The sequence below is a fragment of the Anneissia japonica genome, unplaced genomic scaffold, assembly GCF_011630105.1.
Source record: "Anneissia japonica isolate Jap-2015-1 unplaced genomic scaffold, ASM1163010v1 scaffold904_len716149_cov161, whole genome shotgun sequence".
Taxonomy (NCBI): Eukaryota; Metazoa; Echinodermata; class Crinoidea; order Comatulida; family Comatulidae; genus Anneissia; species Anneissia japonica.
In genome coordinates, this window is record NW_022683714.1 from 494,151 (window position 1) to 504,402 (window position 10,252).

The 10,252-nt window shown below is 36.1% G+C and overlaps 1 protein-coding gene across 1 annotated transcript in view; it reads left to right on the forward strand.

Annotated features, from left to right (window-relative positions):
* Positions 1–6,707: 6,707 nt before the first annotated feature.
* LOC117100867 (ATP-dependent DNA helicase PIF1-like) overlaps positions 6,708–10,252 on the forward strand; it is a gene marked incomplete in the record, with an annotated part of 16,877 nt that continues 13,332 nt past the window's right edge. The window contains 3 exon segments of the mRNA XM_033240703.1: positions 6,708–6,862; positions 8,557–9,107; positions 9,672–9,921. Of these exon segments, the coding sequence (XP_033096594.1) occupies positions 8,565–9,107; positions 9,672–9,921 (793 nt within the window).

A 10,252-nucleotide genomic window follows, 5' to 3' on the forward strand; every position in this document is an offset into this window, starting at 1 on the left:
GTCATAATGACTAATTAGTATTATTAATGTAAATATTACTAATTTATTGTCATTGTTGTTTAATATTATTGTTGAAGTAGAATGTTGTGAGTAAACAGAAGACGAACACATTAATAAATAACTCTTTTTAATTCATAGGCAATAGCATTCAAATCTCTTTTGGTAGTGTGGTGGTCCTGTTTTACTAAAACATACTATGTACGTTATTTCAATCATATATTGAAGAAAAAGGATTCAAAAACTTAGATTTACATTAAATAACTTGTGGTCGAGTTGACTTATGGCCGAGTTGATTTGTGGCCGAGTTGACTTGTGACCGAGTTGGCTGTAGCCGAACTTTTTTGTGGCCGAGTTGACTTGTGTGCCCGAGTTGACTTGTGGCCGAGCTGACTGTGGCCGAGTTGACTTGTGGCCGAGTTGACCTGCACCCAATTTACCCTCACCATAAAGTGGGAGCAACCCCAGAATACTTTCTGATGTCAATCCGTACTTCAGGACATAACCAAATGATGCTGTTGAAGGAATTTATCAAGCAGATTACAGAATTTGATGCCAACGATTTCCTTTCCGATATAATAATAATTTGTAATATTCAGTTGGGGGTCTAGGAATTACAAATAGAGGAACGCCAGGGAGGAATTTGGATTGGATTGGATTTAATTGGTGTAAACACCAAGGATAGCCCACGAAAGTCTAGAGAGAAGACTTATTTCCAGTGGGGTCCTTCTGGTGGTGAATGGGCAGTACACCGGGAGACAATCCCCTACTCTTTTCCGAAGAATGCACTACGGGAATTCTTCAACGTGCACACGGGACCAACGGCTTAAACGTCTCATCTGAAAGACGGTGCGCTAGTAACTTGTATTTCAGCCCTCTAGCTGAAACAATAAGGAGAGGCAGCGATGGGAATTGAACTGGGGACCTAGAGATCTCCACAGTTCAGCGCACACACAGCGGCTACCACCAGATTAGCCGCCTGAGCTAAGCTGCTCTCAATATGGAGGGTGCATATGGTGTGGCTGCTAAGAAAATTTATGACTATATGGCACCGCCAGATGGCCAAAATTGCACACTCTCAGACCTAAAATTTGAATATAATTTCCATTTTGTCTCCAGTTTTGAACAATGGCAGTTGGGCCTCCGTGAATCTAGCACCACTATTATTTGACCACAGGCAATTTAGTGTATGGCCTCTCTATCTCTACTTCATTCATTAATTTGAAGGACCTATAGGTGCTTTTAAGTAATGAAATCCCCAGTTCATCTTCACTCCATGTATTTTCTAAATTTTACTAATTTATTGTTATTACTACTGTATTATTATAGAAAGCAATATCATTAAGTCGAATTGTAAGTAATCTAAAAGCAATAATTAATATACGTGACAATAAACAACGAAAGTAGAGTAACAAAAGCTTCTAGTAAAACTTTTGCCAGAAATGTAAATACGATAACGGAGATCGTCAAAAAAAAAACAATATAAAAAAAAGATGATTAGCTGTAGCAACCATCCTCTTCCTAATGAAAAAGTGATAAACATGAAGAATTACACAATGTGATATCGTTTTAACACTATATCATAGAATGTTTATTATGGAATGCTGAAGAGTTGAAATGTTGAATCTCAACATGATGGCGTGTATTTCTTTGTGTTTAGCTTATTGAATTCTATGTTTGTGTTAACAGGAAAACACATTTGCCGTTTTTTTGGTTTTTTTTTAATGTGATGAGCATTAAAACTGAATGTGAAAACAATCAATCTCAATACCATAAGCGAAGACGATTTTGGCATTGCGTGAAACTGTAAACTCAATGTCTTTTGGTTATACAGTATCCCGCTCAAACATTCTGTAAACTATTTGGTAAACAAACCTTATATAAAATCACAACAGGTATGGAGTTTAAATATACTCTGTAATCTAAACATTGAAGGGAAAAAAAGCATATGTCCCCTATCGGTTTCGATTCCAAGATCTTTCAATTACAGTTCGGAAATTCTGCCAACTGAGCTATGAGGTGATTTCACCCTTTGGATTCCCCCATTAGGATACTTTTTTTTTCTCTCAAGGTTCTTCGAAGCCAAGAGGTACTGTATTGTATAAATTTTGCAACACCTCGAGAAAAAAAAAACGTGTCCAAATGGGAAAACCCAAGGTGGGGTGGGGGTGGTACAATGGTGCTATCGGCCCCCCCCCCCCTTAAAGTGTAAGAAAATAATTGTATTGTATTGTTAATATACCGCATTATTTTTATCATTGAAATACTATCCGGTAACAGGCCCGTAGCCAGGTTCTTCCAAGAGATGGGGTGGTTTCTGGGCGTGAGGTCCACAGTCGAAGCCCAGGTGGGGTCGGCGAAACCCCCAAAGCAAGAGGATTTTTGTGCTTTATGGGTCTAAATAATGCTCTAAAAGCAGATATGTTTGAAAATGTCTGTGTCTGGGTGGGTCTGCAGTGCATTAGTTGGGTTGGAGGACTTATTTGGGAAATCTAAAGAGGGGTTTTCGCCAGAAACCCCTCTTTAAATTTCCCAAATAAGGGGCTCAGTTGGTAGAGTATCCGAACGGTAATTTGAAGGTCCTGAGTCCGAATCCTGATGGGGACATCGTTTTTGTCAATAAAATGAAAATTTCATGCGATCAAATATTATTATTAATCTTAGCTACTGTGCATCCTAACAGTCAAATCTAATTAACATTCAGGAAACAACAGGGCAGAGAAATACGGTACCTTAAGAGAATAGCTCATTTAAATTAAAAGAATCAAATAAATAAATTAGCTTCCGATGAGAAACAGATCGAAAAGAAATAGAAGTTTTCACCGATTAACAGACATTTTACTAGAAAAATCTTCAACTTAATTACCAGCCAAGTGAAGGATCTACGCAAATGAATACAGGAAAGTTATTATTTAATTGTCCCGACGATTGACGGGGGAATTGTTTTCTTATTGAAATTTTTAATTTTAAGTTAATTAGTTAATTTACTTTTTTTTAACCATATGTATAAAGGATGACACTTCCACTGTATCCAAGAAGTTCGGCTGATATTTAGGGGCCCTCTTTAAATAAATTAAATAACGTGATGCTTTTGTCAGCCAAGTCTCTTTATGAAGCTTGGAATGGACCTTTCCGCTAAGCCCCGCCCCTTGGATATTGTTGCTAAGGTCCCACAAGACGACAGTGTTAAAACATACGCGAACACATGCGTTTGTGGGACAACACGTGTGTTTGTGAGACGCGCGCGTATCCCTAGCGCTGTTCTGATTAGTCAGTTGATAAGTTTGATTGACACTCCGGAAAGGTCTATTGGGTGTTGTTTGTAGTAATGAGAAAAAATCCTGCGGTCACATGAATTGCACCCAGGACCTGGGATTAGAATGCAAGTATCTTAAACGCTAATAAGCTATCTACTTAAATATACCACAGATCTGTGAACAAATTAAGCAATTCAAATGTGAAATTAAAATTTCACACTTTTACCTCATGACTCAGAATAGTAAATCTTCAATTATATAATTACTAAATAGATTCAAGGCATTTGATTGGTTAAAAGCCGGCAATAGTTCCAGCGATGCCCTCCAGTAGACAGTCATATGCATTCAAATGCCTATAATACGTATTCCAAGTATCGAAATGCAAGTCATCGTGTCGGGAATCCCGACGCGATGCCTACAATCTTCTATATAAAACAAATATTTACTGGGATTTTAATTGGGTCATAGTTCAAATTATTATGTCCATCAACCCAGTAAATATATGTAGGCCTACTATACCATGGAGAAATACTCTATAAGCCTAATGCCTGTTTACACATGAGGATAACGATCAACGATAAAAAGCTAAAAACAATTCTTCATATAGAAAATAAAAGAAATAAGAAAAGTTTTCACACTAGCACGGTTCGGTAACGATTCATCGTGTACACGGTAACAATAATTTGACAAATCAAATGGCGTCATAGTCATGGTGAAACGATGAAATCATAGTACTAAAACGATGTTATCGTTTTTATATGAAGACGTCATTTGATTTCATTTGTGAAATATTTTTTTATCGTATAGGCCTACACGATAAATCGTTATCGAATCGTGCTAGTGTGAAAACTTTTCTTATTATTATATTATCTATATGAACAATTTGCTTTTTAGCTTCGTTGAGCGTTATCGTCATAGTGTAAACAGGCCTTAAAGTCATGATACGGAGGGGAAAAAATGAAATGTTGTAGAACTGATTTTTCAAAGACAGAAAAACAGTTGTTTGACGAAAAACTGGGGAACGGTGAATGAGATACAGATTTTTGAAGAATTCAAAACTGGGTAAAAAGGGGCGTAACCGCCCAATTTTTGTTTTGAACGATTAACAATAGTGGGTGTTATCAATGTGCTTTACTTTTTTTTAGCCACTACCTACATTGCCTTCTATTCACCACATGAATCCATGGATTCACTCGTCTTCGTTTTGTATTACGCTTTTTGTTCTACCAGCAAACAAATAACGATATAGAATGAAGTTCACAACGTCACAACTTGTGAACATCCTGGTTTCACAGAAAACGTTTCTCGCGCGAATAAGCGCCCGGGCGCTTAAAATATTTTTGGCTTTTTTTAGGGGCACTTTTAACGGGGCGCTTATTAAAATAGATGAAAATTAAAGCGGTGTTTATGGAAGGGCACGTTTTTTCAATCGTTGGTGGTATTTACACAACAGCAGATGAATTAGTGGTGATGTTGACGGTAGGCGTGTTGGCCATCTGCCAAGATTAGCAGGCTCAGCGCAGGGTTTCTCGCTTAGAGAGAGTGTGAGGTCAGTTTATTTTTGTTAACTGAAACTGGCCATACAGTATTTTAATTATATTAAATACGTAGTTCTAAATCCAAAAACGGTAGCAATAAAAAGAAGAACGGGATTCTAAAGATGCATCAAAACTGAAAACCATGTTAAACTTCAGGCCGGTAGCCAGGTTCTTCCAAAGGGCGGGGGTTTCTGGGCGTGAGGTCCACGGTCGAGCGCCGGTGGGTCGGCGAAATCCCCAAAGCAAGAGGATTTTTGTGCTTTATGGGTCTACATGCAATAAATGTTTGAAAACGTCTGTGTCTGGTTGGGACTGCAGTGCATTAGTTGGGTTGGAGGACTTAACAGTATTTGGGAAATTTGAAGAGAGGGTTCGCCAGAAAAGAGGAGGGTTTGCTAGAAAAGGGGATTCTTCCGAACCATAACCCCTCCCCACCCCCATTGGATACGGGCCTGAACTTAATGGAGACATAGACCGACAGATGGACTGACCGACCGACAATGCTAAGATAGAAGGGAAGGGAAGATAGAAGGGAAAGAAGGGGGAAAAAAGAAAGAAAAGAAAATGACATATACAAAACCGTATTGTGATATTTATTTTGCTCATTCCGAAGTAACATTAAAATTATCGCCGGAAGTGTTTTATTTATAATTTATTATCATTTCACTATACTTATAAAAATCAGGATTATAATAAATTCAACAATTTATATGCTCAAATTAATTATTTTTTAAATTTAATTACAAAATTACTGTTTGATGAAGTTTTGTCATTTTCAAGGACAAACGTCTTTTACCTTTACTAACAAAATTGTTAATTCAGATCTACAAACAGCCCCTACACTTATATATATATATATATATACTGTCTCTTATACACATCTAGATGTGTATAAGAGACAGGTATTGTAAAAAGTAACCCCCAACATTTATGTGATTTACAAATGCAATATTAAACCTAATGAATATACCGTCATGGTCACTGCCTGTTATACCCGGATGAGGTAATATAGAAGCAACGATATCTGTTTGATTTATATATACATGATCAATGAGGGTGCCCTTATTACTTCTGTCACTTTGCCTTCTAGTTATAAAAGGAACAATTTGGGTAAAATTTAAAATATCTAAAATAGAAGCAAGTCTATTGTATAAGCTACATGATCTAAATTTATCAATATTAATATTATTATAGTTGTTTCTAGGTATATCCTATATGCTTATATAAAATCATATATAAATATATACAGGTATATATTTATGAACTGCGCAGGGGCATAAAAAACAATTTCAAGTGAATTTTATAAGAACACTGAGGCTGAAATTGCTTAAAAATTAAGAACAAAATAAGAACAAACTGAGGCTGAAGTAAAAAAAAAATATTTGTACCTTATGTGTGACTGTACTTACCATACCCATCATTTCGGGCCATTTTTACCAGCGCCTTTTTTCTGGGGCCTATGTCTCAGGGGCAGTTTTTTCTGGGGTCAATTTTCCTACATTCCAGTACAGTGCTGTTGTACAAAAATAATTTTCTACAGTATGTTTGAAAATTGTGTAAAGTAAGAACAAAATATGAACATTTTGAGCCTGAAATCAGCCAAAAAATAAGAACACTAGCTGAGCCTGGGCAAAATATTGCTGGTTCTTAATATAAAAAAAAAAAAAAGTGTACTGGAACCAGGCCTGCACTAAGATGCAGTTTTGAAATTAATTTGAAGTTTTACCATGACACTAAACCGCGTTGTACTGAAATAATAATGGATTACATTTCGAATCATTGTGGCGATTAAATTCTACTTTGCTTTAAATTATGTCGTGGGATCATCAGGAGTTCTTTGTTTTGATCTTACTCTATCATTGGTCGTTTGGATTTTTCCCAGGATTTACGGTACTACTTGTGATTGGATAACGTTGAACTATGACCTAGATGAGGTTTAAATGTCCTAGCAGCAGCAAGAAGGATGACAACAATACCGACAGCTGACTTTTTGAATTGAATTTAAAACTTCGTTTGTGTAGATTAATGAATTTGTTAAAGTAATTTAGTCGTTTATTGAGTGAAATTGATGTGAGTAATTGAAATTTACTGTCAAATTGAACAATTGTTACGATACTACTAGGCCTAGCCTCTTGTTCATATATTGAAAATAGCTTGGCCTAGCTAGACTAGAGGGCCTACCTATCCTAGCCAAGGTAGGCCTTTATAGTAGTACTCACAGTAGCCTAACCCTAGGCCTAGCTTAGCTCTGTAGGCTTGGTAGGCTTAGCTAGCTAGAGGCCTAGGCCTTTCAACTTTAGTGTAGCCTTGGATTACCTATCCTATTCCTAGGCTAGGCTAGAGCCATGTGCTGAGCCCTTGATATTAGTTATTTCACATGATAGTGCCATTCTTGTTTATTGATATCTGATAATTTTCCATATTTGGCATTATGTTTTGTTTATTTTTGCTAAAATTTGCTAAGGCATTCATGGATCCATTAGGACACTGAGTTGAAGTACAAATAGTAAGAATGTCACTCCAAAAATTGACACCATGGCCATTTTTTTTACTTTTCACTTACTTGTCCGTAAAACTACTACAATTGATGTGACCAATAATAAGCAGAGCTTGTAAACAAATGGTACGTTCTAAATTATTTCTTATAAATAAATATGAATAAATGGCCAGAAAGAGTAAAGTAATTTGTTAAACAATAGAGATACTATTATTTAATGGTTTGAATCTGCAGTTTAGAAGGTAAGTGATTTTTAATCTTTTCTTTAATTTGAGAGTATTTTAAGCGGTTTGTAATGTGAATAGAAGAGAGTTCATGTATAAATATTGTATTATGTCGCCATAAAGTATGGGTAGTGGGTAAATGAAAATGTAATGATTGTCTTAGTGTGATATCTATGTATTTGAACCTTTGATTGTTCTGTTAAAAAAAAAAGCAGATTTATTATACGTTTCGCCTTTTATTTAAGCATCATCATGAAACCTGATGAAGCTTAAATAGAACTATACGTAAAATAAAATTTCCTTGTCAATTTTCGGAGTGACGTTTTTACTCATGGATCATTTGGCTAAAAGTGTTATTCTAAGTTTTGCTTTACTTTAAGCATCATCATCATCATCTACTGTAGGCTAGGCTAGGCTAGGCTAGGCTAGATGCCGATGATGCTAAATATATTCAAAACATAGAGTAAAATGGCCACAGCCAATGTAGGACGCCCGCTGACACTTTATACTTTCTAATAACCTATGTATTTTTTTTTATAAAACCTATTATTCATACTTCATAGACAATTATTTGTGAATTGAACCCTGTGGTATTCCACAAACACTATTACATTTTACAGATGTGACATTATTAATAGTTAGTAATATGTGTACGATCTGATAAATAATGATACACCTAAATCTAACTTAAAATTAAACCCCTACCTGACTAGTAAACTTTACCTACCTGATTAGTTTAGCGAATCTGCTCCCCTTCCCCATTACACCTCACACTATGGTATGACGATAAAGGAAAATAAGGAAATCTACCGCCCTCTACGAAAGTATTGTCTCATGCAGAACATATACACAAACAAATGAACCATGCATGGTGCAATACTGTGTAATAACATACTTGCAAGTGTCAGTGACCGTCTTACACCAGGAGTAACGTATTTACAAATGATGGTACGTTCTTTTGTTCTATTTATACTCTTGATAAAATACAAACTGAAATTTGTATTATTATTATTAAACAATAAATTATTTTCTTGTATTTAAAGTGATTGTAATGATGGAATGTGCTGAGCTTGATTGCAGCGTCACTTTGCAGACTCTAAACATTAGTGGCGAAATCATCAAGAGAAGTACTTCAAGAAATGCGAATGTTGTCATCGGCCGAAATCAGTTTAAGGATGTCATCCTTAAAGTGACAATTAACAATAATGTCACTAAATATGACTTGTCTGATATCAAACTTCATAAGCGATTTGTAAGAGAGGGGAAAGCAACCATATCATTCCCACAGAAGAAGACACAAGTATTGCTATCCAACTGTCCCCCTCACAAACTGAATGCCCTCTTAAAGTGTATTGCTTTAAAAGTGGAGTGTGCTAAGGCAGAGAAGCCTGTATCAGCTCGAATGCGATTGCTATCTGATAAGGCGCATACCTTCCAGGAAATAAGTCCCTTAAATGAGAAAGATGTGAATACAGTAAATGCTATAAGAGCAAAAGCAGAGGAAGCTAAGGGGTCAACAACGACTCCCCAGCAGGTGAAAAGTAAAAGAGTGCAGAAACGTCCTCGGCCTGATACAGGAGAACCACAGACTGGAGTAAGAGCAAACTGACATAAAATTAGATATTAATATTAATAGTAAACATTAGATGATAAAGTGGTTGATAGCATCATATCATGGCTGTTATTGTTTCATTGTGAAGTGCACAAAAACACATTTTTCTGATTGATCCAAGATAATGTCATATCTAGGAGTCTTAAACCGCTGATGGTGGGGGGGGGAAGGAGGCTTGATGATTGAGTGAGGGGTAACTAAGCCCTCAAAAATATTTTAATATGAGGTCATTTTTTTTTACTTCAATTTTATTTCATTTATACCCAAACTGACAGAAAATGAACTTGAGCTTGATTTGTTTTTGCTTCAAACATTTTCAATTGTTGTGGGGGGGGGGGGGAATCCATTTTAGAGAGCGTATACACCCCTAGATACACCACTGAACCAAGGACAGTAAAGTAAATGTACAATAATTTTTGGATTATAATTGTGGCAGACCTGTTATGCAGTACTATATTTTGAAAATACTCACTTTCAGACAGAGTATTTATATTGTGTTCATCAGAGCAAACTAATAAATGGAATCCATCCAATTTATTTTTCTAGGGTGATGGTATGCCGAGGAAAAAACTAAATATTTCACTACCAACTGTCAAATTAAGTAAAGAACAGATGAAAGTACTACAGGCAGTGGTATCAGGACAAAACATCTTCTTCACCGGAAGTGCAGGTACTGGGAAGTCGTTCCTATTAAAGCACATTATTGGTGCCCTACCCCCAAACAGTACATTTGTCACAGCAAGCACTGGGGTTGCTGCCTGCCATATAGGAGGGACAACTCTACATCAGTTTGCAGGTCAGTAGAAAAACTGTTAAAAGTTAAAATAATATTAAATTATTATAATTATTAATGTTATTATTATTACTTTTTATTGTGGCTGCCACTGGTTTGCAGTGTGCCTGTAAAAACCTTCATAATTGTCAGGCTCAGTTTTAATATTATTTTAGATAATGTTGTAAACAGTGTAAATTTAACCATTAAGGGTGATTTACTGTCATTTAGAGCTATATTTATTTAGAGTTTGAATGTATTGTAGGAATGTTTGTAATTGCTGTCATTTACATACGTTCAGAGCTGAGAGATACGCCAAGTGATTCTAACGCCGGGCATACGTTAATCCATGGCG